The sequence below is a fragment of the Terrapene carolina genome, unplaced genomic scaffold (genome assembly GCF_002925995.2).
Source record: "Terrapene carolina triunguis isolate 2854851 unplaced genomic scaffold, T_m_triunguis-2.0 Scaffold171, whole genome shotgun sequence".
Taxonomy (NCBI): domain Eukaryota; kingdom Metazoa; phylum Chordata; order Testudines; family Emydidae; genus Terrapene; species Terrapene triunguis.
In genome coordinates this window covers 115,975-142,585 of record NW_020664522.1, presented here as the reverse complement: position 1 = coordinate 142,585, position 26,611 = coordinate 115,975, and the positions used below count along the sequence as shown (strand labels likewise).

The 26,611-nt window shown below is 44.4% G+C and overlaps 1 protein-coding gene across 1 annotated transcript in view; it reads right to left on the bottom strand.

The window, feature by feature from the left end:
* Positions 1-26,611, bottom strand: part of CRACR2B (calcium release activated channel regulator 2B) — an 88,614-nt gene that overhangs the window by 24,938 nt on the left and 37,065 nt on the right. The window contains exons 3-8 of the mRNA XM_029912036.1: positions 21,591-21,836; positions 19,878-19,989; positions 11,632-11,803; positions 6,958-7,104; positions 6,140-6,230; positions 5,000-5,092 (exon numbers count right to left, since the gene is read on the bottom strand). Coding sequence (XP_029767896.1) covers positions 5,000-5,092; positions 6,140-6,230; positions 6,958-7,104; positions 11,632-11,803; positions 19,878-19,989; positions 21,591-21,836 — 861 coding nt within the window. The remainder of the gene's footprint in view (positions 1-4,999; positions 5,093-6,139; positions 6,231-6,957; positions 7,105-11,631; positions 11,804-19,877; positions 19,990-21,590; positions 21,837-26,611) is intronic.

Here is a 26,611-nt window from a genome sequence, read left to right as displayed (position 1 = left end):
TTTTCCATGTAGGATACACAGGGCATCCTGAACATGTTCGTCCATGCGAGACCCAGACATTTAGCAGAGGAGTTAACCTACAGTTCACTAAGGAAGAGGAGATGGACCGTGTGGAAAGGAAATGAAGTCTGTCAATTACAGACTGGTGATTTCACTCTTTGAGAGTGGGAGTGTTATCATTCGGTCTCATTGTGCCAGTAAGGGCCACTATTTTCCCGAGCATGGGAAGGATTTTGCTCCCCTGGTTATTTCAATGGTGGGAGATGAAGCAGATCAGACAGATGTTCTACGTCCACTTCTCTGTTAGTTTTAGCTTCACAGTCCATGGACCAGAACTGCAAATGCATTCTCCCCAAGAGGATTTGGGGATGGTCTATCCACTCCTGCAATCTTGGTAGTCACCAGATCATAAGTGTCTCTGGCACAATACATTTATTCTTTTTGTTAGCCCTATCCCCTGGGTTAAGGGGCCTTTATCCCCACCAAGGAAAGAGGTAGAAGACCCCTCATGCCCAATAGTGAGGGGATATCAGACAAGGTCTTGTTATCGGTTTGATTTGATACCCTTCCTCCACTCACCTGAAGATGCCTCTTCCCTCCCTAACTTGGACTTTGGTGCCATCAGATAGTACACTTGGACTTTAGAACCATCCTCTGGACACTGACTGCACTGTTTACAGTGTGCTACAGTGTATGACCTGCATCATGGTTATCTGCTGATATGGGTTAGCATCCATTGGCAGTTCCTAGTCAGAAAAATATCTACAGAGCTTTAAACATACACACACCCTCAAAATGATCTGGACAAATTGGAGAAATGGTCTGAGGTAAACAGGATGAAGTTTAACAAAGACAAATGCAAAGTGCTCCACTTAGGGAGGAAAATCAGTTTCACACATACCGAATGGGAAGAGACTGTCTAGGAAGGAGTATGGCAGAAAGGGATCTAGGGGTTATAGTTGACCACAAGCTAAATATGAGTCAACAGTGTGATGCTGTTGCAAAAAAAGCAAACATGATTCTGGGATGTATTAACAGGTGTGTTGTGAGCAAGACACGAGAAGTCATTCTTCCCTCTACTCTGCGCTGGTTATGCCTCAACTGGAGTATTGTGTCCAGTTCTGGGCATCGCATTTCAAGAAAGATGTGGAGAAATTGGAGAGGGTCCAGAGAAGAGCAACAAGAAAGATTAAAGGTCTTGAGTACATGACCTATGAAGGAAGGCTGAAAGAATTGGGTTTGTTTAGTTTGGAAAAGAGAAGACTGAGAGGGGACATGATAGCAGTTTTCAGGTATCTAAAAGGGTGTCATAAGGAGGAGGGAGAAAACTTGTTCACTTTAGCCTCTAAGGATAGAACAAGAAGCAATGGGCTTAAACTGCAGCAAGGGAGGTTTAGGTTGGACATTAGGAAAAAGTTCCTAACTGTCAGGGTGGTTAAACACTGGAATAAATTGCCTAGGGAGGTTGTGGAATCTCCATCTCTGGAGATATTTAAAAGTAGGTTAGCTAAATGTCTATCAGGGATGATCTAGACAGTATTGGGTATTGCCATGAGGGGAGGGGACTGGACTCGATGACCTCTCGAGGTCCCTTCCAGTCCTAGAATCTATGAAACCCCTAGATGGGTGAGCTTGAAAGAGCAACCAGAGAAGTATCTCTCACTTTTATTCATAGACAATATCTATCCCGGTTCTGGAAATAACCTAATAACGGCTATACTGGGTCAGACCAATGGTCCAGCTAGCCCAGTATCCTGTCTTCCAACAGTGGCCAATATCAGGTGCTTCAGAGGGAATGAACAGAACAGGCAATCATTGAGTGAGTCATCTCTCCCAGCTTCTAGCAATCAGAGGCTAGAGACACCCAGAGCATGGGTCGCATCCCTGACCATCTTGGCTAATAGCCATTGATGGACTTATCCTCCATGAACTTATCTAGTTCTTTTTTGAAACCAGTTATAGTTTTGGCCTTCACAACATCTCCTGGTAATGAGTTCCACAGATTGACTATGTGTTGTGTGAAGAAGTACTTCCTTTTATTTGTTTTAAACCTGCTGCTTATTAATTTCTTGGGGGACCCCTGGTTCTTGTCTAATGTGAAGGCGTAAATAACACTTCGCTATTCGCTTTCTCCACACCAGTCATGATTTTATTGACCTCTAGCATATTCCCCCTTAGTCATCTCTTTTTCAAGCTGCAAAGTCCCGGTCTTTTTAATTTCACCTCATATGGAAGCTGTTCCATACCCCTAATCATTTTTGTTACCCTTCTCTGTACCTTTTCCAATTCTAATATATACTTTTTGAGGTGGGGTGATCAGAACTGCACGCAGTATTCAAGGTGCGGGGTGTACTATGGATAGTGGCATTATGATATTTTCTGTCTTATTATCTATCTCTTTCTTAATGGTTCTGAACATTCTGTTAGCTTTATTGACTGCTGCTGCACATTGAGTGGATGTTTCCAGAGAACTATCCACAATGACTCCAAGATCTTTCTTGAGTGGTAACAGCTAAGTTAGACCCCATCATTTTATATGTACAGTTGGGACATTTTCCAATGTGCATTACTTTGCATTTATCAATACTGAATTTATTCTGCCATTTTGTTCCCCAGTCACTCAGTTTTGTGAGATTCCTTTGTAACTCTTCACAGTCTCCTTTGGACTTAACTACGTTCAGTAGTTTTATATCATTTGCAAACTTTGCCATCTCACTGTTTGTCCCTTTTTCAAAACGCTTTGCACGTTTTGCTTACCATCTCATTTATCACGTGGAAGCGAGTGAGGCTCCCCTGTATTTTTACCTCAGCATTAGGAACTGTAATAGATGCCTAACGTAAGATGCACAGTGCTTTATCATAATGCTGTTGCCAGCCAAGGTCATTCAGTAAGAACATGGCCCTTGAAGCAGTGCGAGATTTGGGGCCAGATCCTTAGAGGACATAAGTTGGCCCAACTCCACTGAAGTCAGTAGAGTTATGCCAATTTACACCAGCTGAGGATCTGGCCCTGGGACTCTATTCTCCATCCCCACCCCGATACACATACCCACTGTGTGTGCGCGGGGGGGCAGAGAGGGGAAGGGCACAGGTCTAATAGGCACTGAAGAACATGGCTACTACTCATGACACCACTTTAGAAAGTCCTCGTCACAGGACATTAGATCAAAGCAAGAGCCTCTCATCCAGTTTACATACAGAACGATATCATTCATCGTATAAGGAGCTGAGCACACCCTATGCAAATATTGACACGACGATTACCTAAGCAGCATAGCGTTACATGACCCAGAGCACTTATTTCTTCACTACGCTCTTTTAAGATGACGTAGCCGTGCAATAACGAGGAAGAGTAAACACAGTTGCCCTTCTTTATCTTGATAGAAAGGGGACCAGCTGGCTAAAACTAGGATTATAGCAGTGTTGGAGTCAGGCCAGCATTTGGTGCCTGTAGGTCACAGAGCACTAGTACCTCTTGTGAGTGGGAGGTTGGGCTAAATTAAAGTGGGATCCCCTATTTTTGGTGGCTGAAGTCAAACACCAGAAGCCTATGAGAGAAGAATATAGGAATGCTGGCCCAGTACCACTGGGTCCTCTGATAGGCTAGTAGATATGCTTGGGGTTAAGCCCAGGCTCCTGGTTAGGAAAGCTACATCATGACAGAATGGAATACATATAGTCTGAAGCAACACAGGAGATTTGCATGCATCTCAGTATGGGATTTACCATATTAGATTGCTTTGATGGTCCATCTAGTCTGGTATAAACTTTCACAGAGAGCTTTAAATCCATAGCTCTCAAAGCACTTTACAAAGGAAGGCAAGTTTGTGAGTTATAGAGAGATTAAGTCAATTACCCATGGTCACATATATCAGCACCAGAGCTGGGTATAGAACTCAGGCATCCCAACTCTCAATCTAGGACACTGCTGACATGACCACAACACCTCCTATACTCATGCTTCAGAGGAAAGCAAAGGCCACCATAATGCACATGGTCACTTGTGAAGATACATGGACAGGTGAGAAGATTCCTTCTTGGCCCTGTGGGCGATCAACCAATACCGTGAAGCAGGGGTAGTCTATTTTTTGTCAAGATATAAATTTCTTGGTCAAGGTATAGTCAAGGTCCAGACTCCAGAGAAAATAATACACCTCTATCCCGATATAATGCGACCCGATATAACACGAAGTCGGATATAATGCGGTAAAGCAGTGCTCCGGGGGGGGCGGGGCTGCGCACTCCGGTGGATCAAAGCAAGTTCGATATAACGCGGTTTCACCTATAACGCGGTAAGATTTTTTGGCTCCCGAGGACAGCGTTATATTGAGGTAGAGGTGTACTAATAAAAAAACAACAATAATGATAATAATGAGCAAATAAAAAGATTTTGGGGTCCATTCAAAGTATCTTGCAGTCTGGATTCGGCCCATGGTCCGCCTATTGATTACCCCGCCGTGAAGAACGAGACAGGAGCACCCCAATTTCAGCACATACAACTGAAGTAGCATAAAATTATCCAAACGCTTTTAAAATCCAGCTGCAGCATTTTACTCCACGAGTTATTCTGAAGGAGATAGAAAACGCAAACCACAGAGGTTAAGGGGAATTGCTGCTGGTGTGCCCATGCATGAATTGCTTCTACAGCACAGCTTTGCTGGTCAGAATTGTGGAAGGACACACACACACACGCTCTATTGTAAATTATCCTGCAGAAAGAAGAAAAGATTCCAGAACGGATGGGACATGAATATAGTAGCATTTTTAAATGAACTGTGGTAACCAGCAAGAATGCTCAGGGCAGAGCCCTGCTGGAGCAGTAGGAAGGAACTGGACTGACTGGTGCAATGCAGCCAATTATCGCCCCACTCTGAGCATGACTTCAGGAGCGGGGCGGGGGGGGGGGTAGCTTTCAGGGTTGCCAAGGGCAGTTAAAAAGGAATTAAAGGAAGACACTGTAGGGTGCCTGTTTCTTCAGGAAGGCTCTGGGCCAGGTTACCTTTTTCTGCCGGTAGAGGATTTTCTCAAGCTCCTGCTCCTTGTTGCGCAGTTCCTTCTGCAGCAGGTTGCTCCTGTTGTGCCTCAGTGATTCCTGCACAGAGGAAAGACCCACAGATTTTGATACTGTCCACAGATCCCTGGAATGACATTTCCCAATACCAGGGAACAGAATATCATTGCTGCCCAGGAGCCTGCTGCTAAATGACCCACCACAAGCCCCTCCTGCTTCAGAGACAGGAAAGTTCTAGGGCTCTCCAGTAAGCCTTGTATTGAAGCCAGTTTCCCACATGGTGGTTGAGTCTCCCTGGGGAACATCCAAGCTCGTTGCCGGTCCCTTGGCCCACCCATTTCCCAACTCTATTTATTTAGAATCATAGAATAGAATCATAGAATATCAGGGTTGGAAGGGACCTCAGGAGGTCATCTAGTCCAACCCCCTGCTCAAAGCAGGACCAATCCCCAGACAGATTTTTGCACCAGATCCCTAAATGGCCCCTTCAAGGATTGAACTATTTTTTGCCTCGCACTGAAGAAGATTTACAAGGAACACCCGTCCCTTTCTTCCAACAGCCTCATTGCAGGGGAGTTGCTCATAGAAGAGCAGGCAGGGCAGAAGACACACAGCAGTTCTTCTAGAAGATGCTTCTGGTTGTCTTTATAGTCTTCCTGGATGCTAAATTCCCCCTGATCAAATGAAATCTCAATAGCCACTCTCAAACTGACTAATATCAGAGATGGGAAAAGGACACTCCACAATTAACATCTTCTGCATTGAAAACAAGAGGATGTTCTTCAGGCCCCTTGAGAGCAGAGACCACAACCTCCCAACAAGGCAGAGATAAAAAATGAAGCCCAGATTAGGCTGTAGCTGTCATCAGTGCCAGAGCATATTAACCGAGGTTCTGTGTGGAGATGCACCATGAGCACTGCAACAGGGGGTGTCCTGGCCAAATCTCCTCCAGCTAACATAGATCCTTGCACCAGTAGAAGAACAAAGCTACTGAAGATTTCAAAAGAAGTCACATGGGGAGCAGAGGCAATAGGGTCATCTCCCTTGCAAATGTAGAGGAAACCAAATATTTGCCTCATTTAAGAATCAAAATGCATGCCCAACTGAGCACATGTAGGGAGGATTTACCTGGCAGAGCAGTCGTTCCTTTTCTGCTTTGATCTGTTGCTCCATTTCTTCATAAAGACACCTGACTTCTCTGTCATGGTCTGTCTCCTTCCTATCAAGGAGAAAGAGTGTGTGATGGAGGGAGACTAAGAATGAATGTGAAAGGAAAACAAGGAGAAATAAAGAAGGAGAGGGAGTGGGAAATCTTCTCTCTCAAATAGGAGGATACAGATTTAATTTAGAATCCACACTAATAGCTTATGGGTATTGCCCCATTCCCAAGCACCTGGGCTCACATGCACTGATAAGGGATTCCATGGCCACTGGAGATCCATGGGAGCATATTTATTTGCACACAGTTTTATTTATTAGAGTCATCCATCTTAGGTACTTAATATGGCTTCCATCAGCATAGTATCTGAGTATCTCACCATCTATAAAGTATTTATCCCCACACCATTCCTGTGAGGTAGGTCAGTATGATTATCCCCATATTACAGATGGGGAACTGAGGCACATGACTTGCCCAAGGTCACACAGGAATTCAGTGACAGAGGTCTCCCAAGTCCTACACTGGTGCCCTAATCACTAGACCATCCTTCCTCTCTGCAAGGAGAAAACCACGTAAGTTGGAGCTAGGACTCTGGCTAGACGTTAATGCCAAATCTGGAGGGAATGGGCTAAGAGAGTCAATGCAGCATTATATGTAGCACAGAAGTCTTTTCCTCCTTAATCCCAGCCTCCTCCCATTTCTCCTTGTGTTTTGGGATAAGGCAACGGGTCAGGTTGCATCTAAATGAGTACCAGCTGATTCCCAGCTGCCATGGAGGCCTTCTTACCTCTTCATTGCCTGCTCCATGGATTCCTTCTCATAATGCACCTCCCTGATGTACGATGAAACATGGAACAGGAACTCCTCAAAGTTGGCCAAGAGATCTGGCCGTTCTTTCCGAAGACGAGTCCAGAGCTCCCGAACCTCACTCTGACTGGAGCAAAGATAAGAGAGGGAGAGCCAGGGAGTTTCCATGTTATCACAGGATTGGTATTCCTTCTAACTTACACATGTTCAAGAAGAGAAGGGCTGCCCTCCATTGACCTCAGAGGTTGCATTGGATGGGCCCGTAATACTGAAGGGGGGTGGGGGTGGACCATAACTGGGAATAAAGACTATGAAATAGTGGGTGGCCAGAATGAGGTAAGTAATCCCAAAACCACCCTATAAAGCTAACTCAGCATTGCCAATGCCAAGCATTGGGAAAGAAAATCACGAGTAAGGCCCCCCCCAAAATCATGAGGTTTAAAATAAACAATAAATAAATAATAAAATTGGGTTCAACCTAATAAAAAGCAGCAATTATTATAAGGCAATAATTTTAGAGCTACTTTACAAATATTAATTATCACACAGCTACTGTGAAGTAGATCAGCATTACCCCATTGTTTTACGGGTGGGGAAACTGAGGCACGGGGAGGTGAAGTACCTTGAACAAAGTCCCATGCCATGCTAGTGTCAGATGTAGGAGTCATGCCTTCCAGTCCCTTTATGCTACTTTTAACAAAAACCTGAGATGAAACACCCCCTCTCAAAATGACCCAAGAATTCAATCTGTGGTGTCTCTTTAGAGCAGTGTGGACTTGCAGAGAGAGCACTGGATTGGGACTCAGAAGACCTGGTTCTATTCCTGCCTCTGCCACTCTCCTAGGTGACCTTGGGGAAGTCTCTTCAACCCTCTGTACTTCAGTATCCTTTATCTGTAAAAGGGGAATAATGATGCTGACTTCCTTTGTAAAGCGCTTTGAGATCTACTGATGAAAAGCACAATATAACAGCTAGGATTTATTATTATTTTTCACCACTAGAACCAGGCATCTTAACTTACTGTTTCTTTGTGCGTGATGGGGAAAAGATGGAAGAGGGCTCCAGAGCCCTGTGGGAATGGGATAATCCCTCCTAAACCCACAGCCCTTCTCAAAATGAAATAGGCATCTTAAAATGGTCTCAAGTAATGGTCTCAAGTTGCAGTGGGGGAGGTTTAGGTTGGAAATTAGGAAAAACTTTTTCATTAGGCGGGTGGTGAAGCACTGGAATGGGTTACCTAGGGAGGTGGTGGAATCTCCTTCCTTAGAGGTTTTTAAGGTCAGGCTTGACAAAGCCCTGGCTGGGATGATTTAGTTGGGGATTGGTCCTGCTTTGAGCAGGGGGTTGGACTAGATGACCTCCTGAGGTCCCTTCCAACTCTGATATTCTATGATTCTATGAAATGCTGCTCACCAATAGGGTGAGAGGTAGAGAGGGGCAGAAATTACTTCTGTGCCCTATTTCTGGAGAAAATGTCTTTGGGGCAGGGACTGTCCTTTTGGTCTGCGCTTGTACAGCGCCTAGGCACAATGGGGTCCTGGTCCAAGCCTGATGCACTAATGCAGTACAAATAATAAGGGCTGGTCTACACTAGGGGGGGGGAAATCGATCCAAGATACCCAACTTCAGCTACGCAAATAGCTGATCGATGGCCGCGGCTCCCCCGTCGACTGCGCTACCGCCTCTTGCTCTGGTGGAGTTCCGGAGTCGACGGTGAGCGCGTTCGGGGATCAATATATCGTGTCTTAACGAGATGCGATATATCGATCCTGGATAAATCGATTGCTACCCGCCGATACGGCGGGTAGTGAAGACGTACCCAAAGACAGACCAAAAAACGTAGACTAAGTCTTAGCACTCTCACTTTAAAATAATAAGACCTAGCTCTTCTATAGCACTTTTCATCAGTGGCCCCAAAAGCACGTCATAAAGCAGATCAGTATCATTCTCCCCATTTTACAGATGGAGAAACTGAGGCATGGGGAGGAAAGAAACTTGCCAAAAGTCACCCAGCAAAGCAGTGGTAGAGCTGGGAATTGAACCCAGGTCTCATGACAAAAAACAGGAAATTAAGGGAGCAGTGTTCAAAAATATCCAAGGGATTTAAGAACAGACCCCATTAACAGTCAAACAGGATGTGTGTACCAAACCCACTAAGTGCCTGCAGAACACATTTAATTGAATCATAGAATATCAGGGTTGGAGAGAACCTCAGGAGATCATCTAGTCCAACCCCCTGTTCAAAGCAGGACCAATCCCCAGACAGATTTTTGCCCCCAATCCCTAAGTGGCCCCCTCAGGGATTGAACTCACAACCCTGGGTTTAGCAGGCCAATGCTCAAACCACTGAGCTATCCCTCCCCCAAAAGCTACCCCCCCCACCCCCGAAAGCTTTTATATTTGAGCTGATCAACATTTTTCAAAGGTTTTTCTCCTCAAAAAATGGTCTTTTTTTTTCCAACAGTTTTTTTGCATAAATGTTGTCATTGACTTTTTTCATTTTTCATGACCTGAAATATGATTATCAATATTTTTAATTGACCAAAACCCCAGATTTTAGTAAACAAAAAATGTCCATTTTGAACTCTCTGAAACAAAAATATCAACACTTTGTGATTTCCCCTTTTCCCCACAGTTCTCAACTAGCTCAGCTTTGAATTCATCTTTTTAAAATGCTAGTTTGACTGACACAAATTCAATCTTAACATTAATTTCACTATATATTTCTGCTGAACAGACTCCATCTAGTGGACAATACCGTGCAAAATATTCCATTTAACTGGGACAACTCTTTTACTGGGATATTTCTTGGGGGACAGAGGTGAATGGCTCTGTTTAACTGGGATGGTAATATCATTATGGTAAAAGTGAGCAGGTGGTGCTGTTTCAGATCAGTTTCCCAGATCTTTTTCTTAGTGTGTGAGCAAGTTTTTAGTCTTAAAAGAAATGCTCGTGACGTGGTTAGTTTTGTTATGCAAGGCTCCAAAGAGGAAACTTTGTGAGCAGCAAGAGAGTTTGCTCTCTGCCTTGGTCTCTCACTGGAGTCAGTTCTTGAGTCAGAGTTGCTCCCTGGGAACTGGTCATTGGTGTTGGCAGAGAGTCTTAAAAGAAGGGATTTCCCTGCATGCTGTTTGATCATCTCTCTTTCTGAATTGATATATGTGCATAAATAAAACAAGTGACACTTTGGGTATACCCAGACTCTACCTCACCGATTTCCCCTTCACTGGAAAACACCCAGCAAGGCCTTGGAATTCTGCTACTGCCAGGCAGAGGGGCAACACTGATCTCAGAAGAAGGAGCAACGATATTATCAATTTCACGTACTGGGGACACATTTACCCTGTTGCAAGTGATTAAGTGGTGCTTAGACAGATATACAAGTCTAGTCTTAAAGAAGCTGTCAGATTTCAAAAGAAATAAGATAGGAATGAAGCCGGTATCATTTTATTCACTGCAGCATTTTATGGCATTTACTATCTTTTTGGAACGTTGCCTGTTTATAACCTCTTCTCTTAAATCAGGCAAGGTTGTCCATGGGGATGCTTGCTGCATGGTACATCTAAATTCCTTTGGACGGTAACCAAAGACCATTCCACCTTAGTCTAGTGAAGAAGTTATATTTTTTAGGCAAGGTGGTCAGTTCTGGTGGGGTTTAGGGCAAATGTTTAATTTAAAAACTATTTCTCTGGGCCAAATAAACTTTTGCCTGGGCTGGTGGATCAGTGACCATTTCAAGGAACATCTCAGATGAACCAACGAGGGTAGAGACTGATGATCTACATCACTGGAAAGTTGGACACTCCAGCTTTTGACAGATGTATGGCAGCTTTTTCTACCTATCATGGTTTGTGATGTATCCAATCATACGAGTCACATTTGAGCTGTGCATGTATGTCCACTGTGCCCTGTTCTTTGGAGCGGCAGCCTGGCCTAGGACCCAGCCCAACCCACTCCTATTCATATTTAAAAGAGAATCCTGAAAACGAGGAGGGGAAAAAATCCTACTGGCTGAGGAATGCGTAGCCATTTATTTAAAAGAATGATCTGCCCTGGGGTGAATGCTCCATCTGAGGGGATGGCTAATGACGTATGCATCAGATCTGAATTACCCAGGTTCTCTGGGTGTTCAGATTCAAGTCCCAACAGGGTCAATTTACTCCCTCATCTTTTCAGATGGATCAGTTAAGCTCCAGGCAGTGCACTGTGCAGTGATCTACAAATAAGACCTTAAAGACTAAGGTCCTCTGCATGGCTGTTGAAGACTTCATGGTTCTTTTGGAAAGACAAAGAACTCATCTCTTTGCTTAAATCCTCCCCATGCCCATGGCTGTGCTGCGTACTGTGCACCAATTGGTTGCCATCCTGACGACAGCGATATTTCATAGCTGAAACGTGAGTCTATAACCTGCAAAGTTCTTTGGGGAATGTGCTGCATTAAAGGCCACTGGTGAGTATTCAGGCTAGATATCCCAGACTCCCTGGCATTTCTAATGCAGCACATGACCTTGACACAAGGTTGGAATACAAAATGCCAAGGCAACACTTTTGAAAGCATGTTCTTGAAGATAACCAGCAGTGCCAGGTCAACTTCTCTCAATCTGTGCTTCGCTGTAAGATCAGAGCAGGACAGAATTTGAGATTTGAGACTTACTCTTCAAAGACCTGGGCTGCTCCGAGCTGCTCCATCATTGAACAAAATCGCTTCTCCTCTTCGTCGTCTGTCTGGTCCAAATCATCTGACCAGCCTGACTCAAAGGTCTCCTCATGTCTGGAGTGATCTGTGCTCCCAGACCCTTGGTACAGCTCAATCCCTATGAACTTCCCTGCAGGAAGGGGGAGGAGGGAAGAGGGAGCAGAAAGTCACATTATATTTAGCACTAGACAAGCTCTTTGAGAGGCAGCCTGAACCAGCTTAATTAGATATGGCCAAATCCAATGGTGCCTATTAAACACTGCCCTCAGACAGCAAACAGAGAGCCTCTTCTTGTATCATTATGAACGGGACAAAATTGGTCAGTATCCAGTAAGAGCTGAAGCACCCCCCTACTGGAGGTTCAGGAACTCAGGACTTTCAGCTGATGTGCGTTTAGAGTTCAGTTCATTACACCACAGTTCAGGCATGATAAGAATGGAAGGATGGGTCTGCACTTAAGGCAATGGACTGGTGCTGGGGGTTCAAGTCCCAGCTTTGGCACAAGCTCCTTATGTGATCTCAGGCAAGTCACTGAATCATTCTGTGCCTCAGTTTCCCAGTCTGTAAAATGGAGATAAAAATCCTTCCTCTCTCCTGCCCTATGTCTACCTTGACTGTTTAGATTGAAAGCTCTTTGAGGCAGGGCCTGTCTCTCGCTATGTGTTTATACAGTGCCTAGCACAGAGTCTCTCCGATCTCACTTGGGACCTCTAGGGGTTCTACCATAATATTAGTAATTCTCCTCTCACCCAGCTCATCTCCCCAAGTACTATGCTGAACAAAACGGGGACAGCTCTCTGAACAAGGCCCCCTCCTCCTCGGGTCTCAGTTCATCCAGAGCGCTACACTAGGAAGGTGGCAAATATTGGGAGTTGAGATGGAAAAGAGTGGGGAGGAAATTCTTCCTAAAGGAATACATCAAGTAGCTCTCTCTAGAAAAAAAACAAAAAAAACCAAGATTTTAATGCCAAAAGGGACCATTATGATAATCTAATCTGCCCTCTTGTATAGCATAGGCTGGAAGACCTCACGCAGTGATTCCTGCATCAAGCCCATCACTTATGTTGGAGTTATAGTGTTACTTCAGTACCTGCAAAGATACTGGAACAAATGATTAAACACTCAATTTATAAGCACCTAGAGGATAATGAAGTTGTAAGGAATAGTCAGCATGGATTTGTCAAGAACAAATCATGCCAAACCAATCTGATTTCCTTCTTTAACAGGGTTACTGGCCTGGTGGATGGGGGAGAAGCAGAAGACAGGATATATCTTGATTTTAGTAAGCCTTTTGACTCAAGGCTTGTCTTCACAGATCGAGGCTGCTGCAATCAATGCAGCAGGTGTCAATTTAGCGGATCTAGTGAAGGCCCGCTAAATCGATGGCAGAGCGCTCTCCGGTTGACCTGGTACTCCACCTCCCTGAGAGGAGTAAGGGAAGTTGACAGGAGAGCATCTCCTGTCGATGCAGCGCAGTGAAGACACTGCAGTAAATCGACCTAAGCTACGTCGACTCCAGTTATGTTATTCACATAGCTGGAGTAGTGTAACTTAGGTCAATTTACCCCCATAATGAAGACAAGCCCTCAGTCCCACATGACATTCTCATAAGCAAACTAGGGAAACACAGTCTAGATTAAATTAATATAAGGTGGATGCACAAATGGTTGAAAAACCATACTCAGAGAGTAGTCATCAATGGGTCCCTGTCAAACTGGGATGGCATATCTAGAAGGGACCCAGAATTAGAATTCAAAACAACCTTGACACCTTGGCAAGACCTTGACAATTGGTTTGAATTCACCAAGATGAAATTCAGTAAAGATCAATGCAAAGTACTTCACTTAGGAAGGAAAAAATCAAATGCACAGCAACATAATGGGGAATAATTGGCCAGGTGGTGCTGAAAAGGATCTTGGGGTTATAATGGATCAAGATTGACTATGGGTCAACAAGGTGATGCAGTTGGCTAATATCATTCTGGGGTGTATTAATGGGAGTGCTGTATGTAAAACACGGAAGATGATTATTCCACTCTATTCGGCACTGGTGAAGCCTCAGCTGGAGCACTGTGTCCAGTTCCGGGCGTTGCACTTCAGGAAAGATGTGGACAAATTGGAGAAAGTCCAGAGGACAACAAAAATGATAAAAAGTTGAGAAAACCTGACTTATGAAAAAAGTCAAAACTGGACATGTTTAGTCTTGTGAAAAGATGGCTGGGGTGGGGGGAACCTAATAACAGTCTTCAAATATGTTAAGTGCTATTATAAAGAGGACGGTGATCAATTTTTCTCTGTAGCAAGGGAGATTTCGGTTAGATATTAGGAAACACTTCTTGATATAAGGGTAGTTAAAGCTCAGGGAATTGGCTTCCAAGGAGATTGTGAATTCCCCATCATTGGAAGTTTTTAAGAACAGGTTAGACAAACACTGCTCAGGGCTGGTGTAGGTTTACTTGGTCCTGCCTCAGCACAGGGGGATGGACTAGATGACTTCTCTAGGTCCCTTCCAGCCCTGCATTTCCATGATTCTAGCTTTTAAAAAGACATCCAGTCTGGACTTAAAGATAAGCAAGCAGAGGCACAGGGAGGCAGTGTCTAGTTTCCTGAGCCAGGAACTTCTGGGTTCTAATCCCTGAAATATAGTTATGACTCTGGGGAAACCACCTAACCCAGGGGTGGGCAAACTTTTTGGCCTGAGGGACGCATCGGGTTTCGTAAATTGTATGGAGGACCAGTTAGGGGAGGGGGTCGTGGCCCGGCCCCCACCTCCTATCTGCCCCCCCCAGGACTCCTGCCCCATCCAACCCCCTCTGTTCCCTGACGGCCCCCCTGGAACCCCTGCCCCATCCACACACCCCCGTTCCCTGTCCTCTGACTGCCCCTGGGCCCCCGCTGCCTCATCGAACCCCTCCTCTCATTCCTGACGCCCCCCCCCGGGACCCCTACCACCCCATCCAACCCCCCCTCCTTCCTGACTGCCCCCCACGAACCTCTGCCCCTGACTGCCCCCTGCTGCCCATCCAACCCCCCCCCCTTCCTGACTGCCCCCCTGGGACTCCTGCCCCCATTCAACTCCGCTGTTCCCCCGCCCTCTGACCTCCCCGCCCCCTATCCACACCCCTGCCCCCTGACCACCACCCCGAAATCCCCTGCCCTCTATCCAACCCCCCCCCCCGGCTCCATGCCCCCTTACTGCGCTGCCTGGAGCACCAGTGGCTGGTGGCGCTACAGCCGCGCCGCCTGACTGGAGTTGGGCCATGCCGCTGCCACCGCCGCCACCACCGCACAGCACAGAGACTGGGTCAGGCTGGGGTCTGCAGCTGCGCTGCCCCAGGAGCTCACAGCCCCGCTGCCCAGAGCATTGTGCTGGCGACGGAGCGAGCGAGCTGAGGCTGCGGGGGAGGGGGAACAGCGGGGGAGGGACTGGGACTAGCTCGGGGGCTGGGCAGGACGGTCCCTGCAGGCCGTAGTTTGCCCACCTCTGACCTAACCCCTCTGTGCCTCAAGTCAATAGCAGAGTAGAATCTTAACTTGATCCTTCCTGGCTCCAAGCTGCATGCTCAGACCACATGTCTACTGCATCCTTTCCATTACCTACAGACCGTGTTTTGGTATGTCATTTGTATGAGACACACTACAGTAAAGCACGGTGTTTTGTTTTATTTTGAATGAGATCCTGTCATTCCTCTCAGCCTGCCCCTAATAGCCTTGGTCAGCGCTCTCTGTGCCAATTCATAGACTATGAAAACTTCAGTCTCAATTCTCTTATCAATGGAAGGCCATAAACATGTCTGGGCAGTTGCCATTCTCTGACATGTGGAACATGCCCAGGAAATGGGTGAGTTGCACTGTAATAAAAGTGTATCCTTCTGTAGTAGCAGCAGTTTAACTCTCTGCGCTTGAAGTGACTGCTGTAACCCTACAGGCTTGATGCCAGCATACAGTGCCAAGTCCGGTATGGAAGGCAGGCCTGCTGCTATTCCTGCCTGATCAAATTAACCCATAAACCTAGGAGCAATGCTGGAAAGCAGAGTACCTAGCACTGCTTATCTCTCATTATTGTTATCTGGCCAACCATTTGCCACATGCCAGTTACTCATATAAAGAGTCCCTGATCCAGAGAGCTTAAAATTGAAAGACGCAGAATACAGGAAGTACCAGGACACACAGAAGCTGGGTCAGGTTAGACATTTGTAAATATACTTGTGTGTTTCTGCAGTTTTTTATAAACCAAAACCCAGCTCGGTTGGTGCCAAACACTCTATATCAGAGACTCTTCCTGCTGTCCAGGTCTATTCCTTGAGGTGTCTCTTAAAATCCCCTGAATGGGAATTCGGAATTCCTCTTAAAGAGGCAGGGCCTGATTAACCACCAAGCCACTCCAGTTTTACACTGGTTTCAATCATAGAATATCAGGGTTGGAAGGGACATCAGGAGGTCATGTAGTCCAACCCCTTGCTCAAAGCAGGACCAATCCCCAGACAGATTTTTACCCCAGTTCCCTAAATGGCCCCCTCAAGGATTGAACTCACAATCCTAGGTTTAGCAGGCCAAATCTCAAACCACTGAGCTATCCCTCCCCCCATGGGCCAGACTAGAGTAAAACTGGAGTAATAGAGCAATAAATCAGGCCCACTGTCTGTTGTGTTAATTTTGATGGAGTAAGTGGGCTCGTAGAATCAACATGACCTTGTCTTGAGAGAAAGGTCTCCTTTAGATTAAGGAGATGATAACACATACACTTGGGCCAAGATTTTCACAAGTGGTTACCAATTCTGAGTGCTCCATTTTTGGATGCCCAACTTGAGACAAGGGAAAGCACTGAGTATCCGCCCTCTTAAAACCAGGACCTTTAGAGTATCTTATAAGAATGGCCACATTGGGTCAGACAGTGGTTCACCTAGCCCAGTATCCTGTCTTCTGACAGTGGCCAGTGTCAAATGCTTCAGAGGTAATGAACAGAACAGGGCAATTAGTGAGTGATCTATCCCCTGTTGTCCAGTCCCAGCTTCTGGCAATCAAAGGCTTAGGGACATTCAGAGCATGGGGCTGCATCCCTGACCATTTTGGCGAATAGCAATTGATGGACCTATCCTCCATGAACTTATGTAGTTCTTTTTTGAACCCCATTATAGTTTTGGCCTTCACAACATCCACTAGCAACGATTTCCACAAGTTGACTGTGCGTTGTGTGAAGAAGTACTTCCTTTTGTTTGTTTTAAACCTGCTGTCTATTAATTTCATTGGGTAATTGGTTCTTGTATTATGTGAAGGAGTAAATAACACTTCCGTATTCACTTTCTCCATACCATTCATGATTTTTTAGACCTCTATCATATCCCCCTTTAGTCATCTCTTTTCTAAACTAAACAGTCCCAGTCTTTTTAATCTCTCCTCATACAGTAGCTGTTCCAGACCCCTAATAGTTTTTGGTGCCTTTCTCTGTACTTTCTCCAATTCTAATATATCTTTTCTGAGATGGGGTGACCAGAACTACATGCAGTATTAAAAGTGTGGTTGTCCCATGGATTTAGATACTGGCATTATGATTTTTTTTTGTCTTATTATCTATCCCTGTCCTAACGGTTCCAAATATTGATAGCTTTTTTGGGTGCTGCTGCATATTGAACAGATGTTTTCAGAAAACTAACCACGATGACACCAAGATCTCTTCCTTCAGTGGTAACAACTAATTTAGATCCCATCATTTCGTATGTATAATTGGGATCACGTTTTCCAATGTGATTTACTTTGCATTTATCAACATAGAATTTCATCTGCCATTTTGTTGCCCAGTCAGCCAGTTTTGTGAGATACCTTTGTAGCTCTTCACAGTCAGCTTTGGTCTTAACTATCTTGAGTAATTTTGTATCATCTGGAAACATTGTCACCTCACTGTTTACCCCCTTTTCCAGATCATTTATGAATATGTTAAACAGCACAGGTCCCAGTACAGATCCTTGGGGACCCTCCTATTTACCTCTCTCCAATGTGAAAACTGATTATTTATTCCTACCTTTTGTTGCTTGTTTTTTCAGCAGTTACTGATCCATGACAGGACATTCCCTCTTATCCCAATACTGCTTTCTTTACTTAAGAGCCTTTGGTGTGGGACCTTGTCAAAGACTTTCAGAAAGTTCAAGTAAACTGTATTAATCGGATCACCATTGTCCACATGCTTGATGGTACCCTCAAAGAATTCTAATAGATTGGTGAGGTATGATTTCCCTTTACAAGAGCCTTGTTGACTCTCCCCTAACATGTTCATCTACATGTCTGATTTATCTGTTCTTTCAACAAATATATCTGTTCTTTCAACCAATTTGCCTGGTACTGAAATTAGGCTTACCAGCCTGCAATTGCCAGGATCACTTCTGGAGCCTTTTTAAAAAAAATCCATGTCACATTAGCTATTCTCCAGTCATCTGGTACAGAAGCTGATTTAAGTAATAGGTTACATACCACAGTTAATAGTTCTGCAGTTTCATATTTGAGTTTCTTCAGAACTCTTGGGTGAATACCATTTGGTCCTGCTGACTTATTACTGTTTAATTTATCAATTTGTTCCAAACCTCATCTACTGACTTCTCAATCTGGAACAGTTCCTCAGATTTGTGACCTAAAAAGAATGGCTCAGATGTGGGAATCTCCCTCACATCCTCTACAGTGAAGACCAATGCAAAACAATTCATTTTGCTTCTCACAACAGCCTTGTCTTCCCCAAGTGCTCTTTTAGCACTGCTATTGTCCAGTGGCCCATTAATTATTTGGAAGGCTTCCTCCTTTTGATGTATTTTTAAAAAAAATGCTTTTGCTGTTAGTCTGTGTCTCTTTTGCTAGTTGCTCTTCAAATTCTTTTCTGGCCTGCCTAATTATACTTGACTTGCTACAGTTTATGCTACTTTCTATTTTCCTCACCAGGATTTGACTTTCTGTTTTTAAAGGATGTCTTTTTGACCCTATCTGCCTCTTTTACACTATTGTTTAGCCATAGTAGCATGTTTTGATCCTCTTGCTGTTTTTATTTATTAGTTATTTTATTTCATACTATTTTTATTTATTTGTTATTTTTATCTCAGGTTGAAGTATCCCAAATTCCAAGTCACTTTTGGAAAATCTCGGCCCTGATTCATACGTTATTTCTCTGCTCCGACCCAGAGAGACATTAAACTGTCCATGTAGCCTAGCCACACAACCCAACACACACAGAGATGCCTCTTATTTAAACAATCAAAGCCAACAGAGAGTGTATTTTCTAAGACTTCATGACCAGCTGGAGGAATGGAGTGGAGGTCATGGAGGTCATTTTGTTATAAACATTCCTCTCCCTCATCAATTGTGTCTTGAGCTGCATCAGCGGCTGCTACTGTGGACCTGTTTACAGTACCAGCATTTTCTAGTGGCTAATAAAGAGTACTGTAACCAACAGGAAAGCAGGGCTTCATTTCTCGTCACTGTATTATCAAACCAACAGCACTTCCATCAGCACACAGGACAGCTGAAGTGCTGCATCATATAAATCCATAAAGGCATAAATCTCTACTAGTGAGGGTAATTAACCATGGGAACAACTTACCAAGAGTGGTGACGGATTCGCCAACACTGGCCATTTTTAAATCAAGATTGGATGTTTGTCTAAAAGATACTCTCTAGGAATTATTGTGGGGAAGTTCTACGGCCTGTGTTACACAGATGATCAGATCAGATGATCACAATGGTCCCCTCTGGCCTTGAAATCTATGCATGGAGCTGATTTCCAAGGTGCAGATTTTGTCCCCTCATAAAATAATGTTCCTTATGCAGCCGGTTGACCTGGGATTTCCTGCCTGCTGTGAACACCAGAGGGAAGCCCAGGCATGGCATGTGGCCAGTTATCCCCACCAACTGTCTCCTATCAGAGAGGTTCAGAGATGTGGCTGGCAGTTATGCAGAAGTACTGCAGAAGCTGATAAAAGGAATGTTCTACAGGACTGGAATGACAGGAATGCTTAGGAGGGTTGGGAGACATCTCAGGGTTATGTTATACACACACGAGTAAGGTTAATATTAGCATAGGGTGGAGAAGAAACAAGGAGGGTTGGGCTAACTGGTTGCAGGCAGTTGGCAGGTGAATATTTAGAGCCAATGAGCTCTGCTCCCTCTCTCCTATATACGTTTCAACACATACACACTGCATTACCTACGTGTATCTGCTGCTCTTACCTAGTCCCATGCTGAACTCGACAGGTGTCAGGTACCCATTATTGTCCTGCTCCAGGCTGTCAAAGACAGCCTCCAGCTGTTCTGGGGTCAGGGGCAGTTCGCTCTGCAGCCGCTGGACAGACAGGAGGAGGAACAAAATAAATACCAAACTCTGGACCCACCTACAGCCCAGCTCAGGTCTTTCCAATGACTCCCACTGGGCTTGGATCAGTGCCCTCACACCCACCCTACTGGGAGTGAGATGCTACAACTGTTAAGGCAATGCCGCTGAGCCAGTATGAAGTAGTTTGGAATCCCATCAGCACAGGGAACTGGATTAATGGGCAGGACTGTGCAGAGGGCATTTTGCTTTCTACAGGTTACTTGGTTCTGAGGAGCATTCTTCCAGGATCGGCCCTTATCCCCAACTTCTTCCAGTACCACCTGTTATGTTTTTAGTTGTCCTCTATCATCTACTGGGCTTTTCCTGTCATTCTGACTGAAGAGGGCTGGCTATGGCTCTCTCAGAGCATCAACAGCTCTTTATGGCCAGTTAGAAGTACTGCTTATGGCATAACAATGTGGTATTATGGGTACCAGCGCCCTCACCCATGCTACTCCTGTCAAAGAGGACACATGGTCGTGGGAACTGGGATTCAGAAGATGATCTGGGTTGAACTCCCTGCTCTGCCACAAACTTCTTGTGTGGCCTTGGGCAAGTCATTTAATCTCTTTGTGCCTCAGTTCCCCATTTGTAAAAGGAGAATAATGATACAAATCTAAATAGACAAAGGGTGGGAGAAAGAAGATTAACTCTTCAGGGCAGGGCTAATCTCTTACTATGTGTATGTGCAGCTCCCAGCACAATGGGCCATGATCTCAGCTGGGGCTCCTCGGAGTTACCATAATACACATAGTGAAAACCACAGCAGAGATCCTAATAGTGCTTGTTAAACATACAGCTCTGGCTTAAGTTTAATAAAACCTCTTCTTAAAAGCACATGAAACTAGGCATTGCACAACCCAATACAAAATGACTCAACAACTCTTGTTTATTAAACATAGTATATGCCGGTAATGTTAATTGTTCAGAAAGAGCTGGGACAGAACAGAATCCCAGTGTGACCTTCCCGATATGTACACTAAAGGGAATTATCCTGCTTTTGATACAGCTGTAAAACCCCAAGATTTTAACTCAAAATAGACAGCAGAGAGATGCCTCTCTCCAGATCACAGTCATAATTCAGTCCTGGAGTTAGTTTTTAAAGGAGAGAGACCATCCACAGACATTATAGGTACAACCAAGGTGAGAAAAATCGTGCAATGTGGCCTGTTATGGGGGCCGTGGTGGGGAGATGGGACAATATTTTTGTAAAATAAATCCCCTTCCCCGCCCCGCACTCTAGAGTAGGCCGGGGTAGTGGTGATGGTAAAGGGGGCGAGTTTTGGGGAAAATTCTGACAACTTTCCTCCTTCTCCACCCCAAAATTAGAAATTTCCATCAAAATGTTATAAAAAAAAAAAATCACTCTGCTTCAGTTCTCTCTGTTTTCCAGTGGGCTACTGGTGCAGTCCACCTGAGAGGGGCCATGAGACAACAGAGGTTATACGTGGCCTGACCAAGAGCACCCAGCAGTGTGTGGTAAAGCAGTCCCCCTTGAGTGCAGCCTTCTGGCTCACCTGGTTCCATAGCTTCCTGCCCGGAAGCAGAGCAGGAGGGATTCTTCTCCTTACCTGCATGTCCAGCTTGGTGATGAAGCCCTTCTCCTCCTTGTCACACAACTGAAAGAGCTCCCTGGCCTTTTCCAGCATCTCCACCTGCACGTCCCCTGCTTCGCTCAGGTGGAGGCTGGAGGAGGCACTGGCAGCCACCCCATCCTCTTCCTCTTCCTCCCAGAGGGCATCCAGGAGCTCTCCCCTCCGGTTCTCCATCTTCCCAAAGCTCTCCCGGCCAGGGTCCAACAGCTGCGGTGGAGGAAGCTGAAACAGTTAAATTAAAATGAACTGCAGTTCACACGTGCTCCAACCCACCACACACAGGCTTCAGAGAGAGGCCAACTCACTGCAGGTTACCTAGTAACATAATGCCTCCTTGGTGGGAAGCACAGTATTGAGAGCCTCTCACGTCTCTGACTGGGGTCACTGGGGAGGCAGGAGAAGAGGCCTCAGATAGAGAGAGGGCAATACCTCTGATTGCCTCACAAAGAGCTGCCAGCTACAAACAAGGTGCAGGCATTGCTGAACTGATATCAGAGAGCTAATGCTGCTGACTGCGATGGGGCTGGCTCTTGCCATGTCCTTACACAAAGACGTGCACATCTTCTGCTCAGTCTTGCAGTGAAGTCACAATTCTCCATTGGCAACAGTTGGTTGCCAGGAAAGATTCAATGGGATCACGAACTAAGAGAAGATGGTACAGGAAGGAGCAAAGCTCTTATTTAAACAAACCGAGCAATTTTCAAGAAGGGCTGCATATTGTTTAAGGCACTGGGCTACGACCCAGGAGAGCTGGGTGCAATTCCTGGTTCTGCCATGGGCAAGTCACTTTAGTCTCTGTGCCTTAATTTCCCACATACACAATGGGATAATAATCCTTCCTTACAGGGGCCACTTTTCCTTCTTATCTCCAAGCCTACATGTTCTGAGAACTCAAAAGCTGCCAAATAGAATTTTAATCTAAAATGTTAATTTTGTTGAAACACACACACACACACACACTTTTCAGCTGCCATTGAAAACAATTTCCAATAAGTTATGAGGATCTAAAAATAAAGGCATCAACTTGACCATAGCACTGCTACTGTGATACTGTGCATGTGTACACACACACCACCTTCCAAGTGAGAGGTCCAGTACAGTTCCCTATAGACTGTTTTTCCTTATTACCAGTAACACATTTTAAGCTTCCTGAACCAAATTGCTTTAGATTTCAACTCTGCATTGCAGGGGAGGAGTGAGTGGGACAAGAGGATGGAGACAGATTTAACAGCACTAGCCAAGGAATTTATTTAATTTTCAAGAAATTAAAACCATTGTACAGGTGCAAGAACAACAGCTGAGTGAATTTTTGTTTGCACTCTTGATACGCTGGAAGAACAAAGAATGTCATGTACGTAAGCAAGAAGTAACTGACACTAACACAAAAGGACTAGGCAGTTATGTACCACGCTATTGACTTTTTGTTCATTATTGCTATTTGGAGAGTTAAAATGTGGCTCTGCTCTGAAAAGTGAGTAAAAAGGTGCCATTTTTACCTAAGAGATCTCTTCCCTGAGAGCATTCAGAATCAGGTCTCCTGATCTTTAGCAGCAACCATGACGACATATTTATTTACAGTATATTATTCAGATGTCTCTGTGTGCTGTATAGATCTCCAGACAAGCGGTGGTCCCTGGTAAACAACGGAAACTAAACTGGAAGTTGAGCTGTGTGGAAGCCCATTTGTTTGTATCGGTCATTACAGTTGCATTCATTAACCCCCCAACACCACCCCCATTTACTATAATAAGCCTTTATACTTATTGTTCTTGTAGTCCTGTAGAGCCAATACAACATTTGGAGACTGAGTTGGACTCTATTCCAGCTTATGTATCATTATCTTAACTGTTAACTCATTCCTGACTGCAGAATCTTTACAGAAAGAACTCAGCTTGATTTTCACATTCTGGGTTGAGACTGCAGGGTTGGCACTCACAAAAACCATCCTTGGACTGTGTAGCTTTATGAATGTCTAAGGAGACAGGTTAGGTGGCTATACCTTGATGGGTGATAATTATGGGCAGTAACAGGCTATACTGCAGAAGCTCCCAGGAGAGAAGAGCTCATCCAGATCACTGTTTCATAAGTGGGTGATTTCCTCGGTGTCTCCTATCGCATAGGAAAGTTAAATGATTTAATAAAGAGTCATCACTACTACCACTGTTTTTCTAAAACAGACTGGAATAGGTTTATCTTCCTCTGAGCCTGAGGGACACAATTTGGTCAATAGCGGGGTGGAGTACATTCACACACAGAGCACTGTAAAGTAAAAAACTTCATGCCCAGGGTTTCGAGCACCACATAATCTGGGCCTTTACCAGTGACAGGTGGGAGAGTGGTGAGTCTGACAATGCCAACCTTATGCATCTGTTAGCTTAGCTGATTGGAGTCTTGCTGGAGTCCAATGTCATCTTCAGAATGTCACCCTGTAGTAAACAGAGAGTTTGCTCTGCTTGGGGGGTGAGAAGAAGGTGGCTTTGCTGTTTGAGAGAACACTGGGTGATTCTGGAGCTGACACAAAGATAATTCTGTCTTCTTACTGATGAGTGGCAATGCCGGCCAGAGTGGGAGGGTACCATGGCTGGTGTGTTGGAGAGGAGGGATTGCAAGACAAGAGGAAGAGCAGCATCAGCATTGTACAGATAGGAGGTAACGAGGAACAAAACAAATATGTGAAAAAAGTCCCATTCAATTATGTCATGCAATAGGGGACAGCCAAAAAATGACAAATTTTTAAAATGCTTATATACCAATGCTAGAAGTCTAAATAATAAGATGGGTGAACTAGAGTGCCTAGTATTAAATAAGGATATTGACAGAAACCTGGTGGAATGAGGATAATCAATGGGACACAGTAATACCAGGGTACAAAATATATTGGAAGGACAGAACAGGTCGTGCTGGTGGGGGAGTGGCACTATATGTGAAAGAAAGCGTAGAATCAAATGAAGTAAAAATCTTAAATGAACTAAATTGTACTATAGAATCTCTATGGGTAGTAATTCCATGTCTGAAAAATAAGACTATAGCAGTAGGGCTATGTTACAGAGCACCTGACCAGGATGGTGTTAGTGACTCTGAAATGCTCAAGGAGATTAGAGAGGCTATTAAAATAAAAAACTCAATAATAATAATGGGGGATTTCAGCTATCCCCACATTGACTGGGTACACATCACCTCAGGAAGGGATGCTGAGATAAAGTTTCTTGACACCTTAAATGACTGCTTCTTGGAGCAGCTGGTGCTGGAACCCACAAGAGGAGAGGCAATTCTTGATTTAGTCCTAAGTAGAGCACAGGATCAGGTCCAAGAGGTGAATATAGCTGGACCACTCGGTAATAGTGACCATAATATAATTAAATTTAACATCCTTGTGGCGGGGAAAACTCCACAGTGGCCCAACACTGTAGCATTTAATTTCAGAAAGGGGAACTACACAAAAATGAGGAGGTTAGTGAAACAGAAATGAAAAGGTACAGCACCAAAAGTAAAATCCCTGCAAGCTGCGTGGAAACTTTTTAAAGAAACCATAATAGAGGCCCAACTTAAATGTATACCCCACATTAAAAAACATAGTAAAAGAACCAAAAAAGAGCCACCGTTGTTAAACAACAAAGTAAAAGAAGCAGTGAGAGGCAAAAAGGCATCCTTTAAAAAGTGGAAGATAAATCCTAATGAGGAAAATAGAAAAGAGCATAAACTCTGGCAAATGAAGTGTAAAAATATAATTAGAAAGACCAAAAAAGAATTTGAAGAACAGCTAGCCAAAGACTCCAAAAGTAATAGCAATTTTTTTTTTAAATACATAAGAAGCAGGAAGCCTGCTAAACAACCAGTAGGACCACTGGACGATCAAGATGCTAAAGGAGCACTCAAAGACGATAAGGCCATTGCGAGAAACTAAATGAATTCTTTGCATCGGTCTTCACTGTTGAGGATGTGAGGGAGATTCCCAAACCTGAGCCATTCTTTTTGGGTGACAGATCTGAGGAACTGTCCCAAATTGAGGTGTCATTAGAGGAGGTTTTGGAACAAATTGATAAACTAAACAGTAATAAGTCTCCAGGACCTGATGGTATTCACCCAAGAGTTCTGAAGGAACTCAAATGTGAAATAGCAGGACTACTAACTGTCACCTGTAACCTATCATTTAAATCAGCTTCTGTACCAAATGACTGGAGGATAGCTAATGACAGGCCAATTTTTTAAAAGGGCTCCAGAGGTGACCCTGGCAACTACAGGCCAGTAAGCCTCACTTCAGTACCAGGCAAATTAGTTGAAACTATCGTAAAAAACAAGATTGTCAGACACACAGATGAACATAATTTGTTGGGAAATAGTCAACATGGTTTTTGTAAAGGGAAATCATGCCTCACCAATTTACTAGAATTCTTTGAGGGCGTCAACAAGCAGGCGGACAAAGGAGATCCAGTGGATATAGTGGATTTAGATTTTCAGAAAGCCTCTGACAAGGTCCCTCACCAAAGGCTCTTAAGCAAAATAAGCAGTCATGGAATTAGAGGGAAGGTTCTCTCATGGATTGGTAACTGGTTAAAAGATAGGAAACAAAGGGTAGGAATAAATGGTCAGAGGTAAATAGTGATGTCCCGCAGAGATCTGTACTGGGCCCAGTCCTATTTAACATATTTATAAACAATCTGGAAAAAGGGGTAAACAGTGAGGTGGCAAAATTTGCAGATGATACAAAACTACTCAAGATAGTTAAGTCCCAGGCAGACTGAGAAGAGCTACAAAAGGATCTCACCAAACTGGGTGACTGGGCAACAAAATGGCAGATGAAATTTAATGTTGATAAATGCAAAGTAATGCACATTGGAAAACATAATCCTAACTATACATATACAATGATAGGATCTAAATGATCTGTTACCACTCAAGAAAGAGATCTTGGAGTCATTGTCGATAGTTCTCTGAAATCATCCACTCAATTCAGTGGTTTGAGCACTGGCCTGCTAAACCCAGGGTTGTGAGTTCAA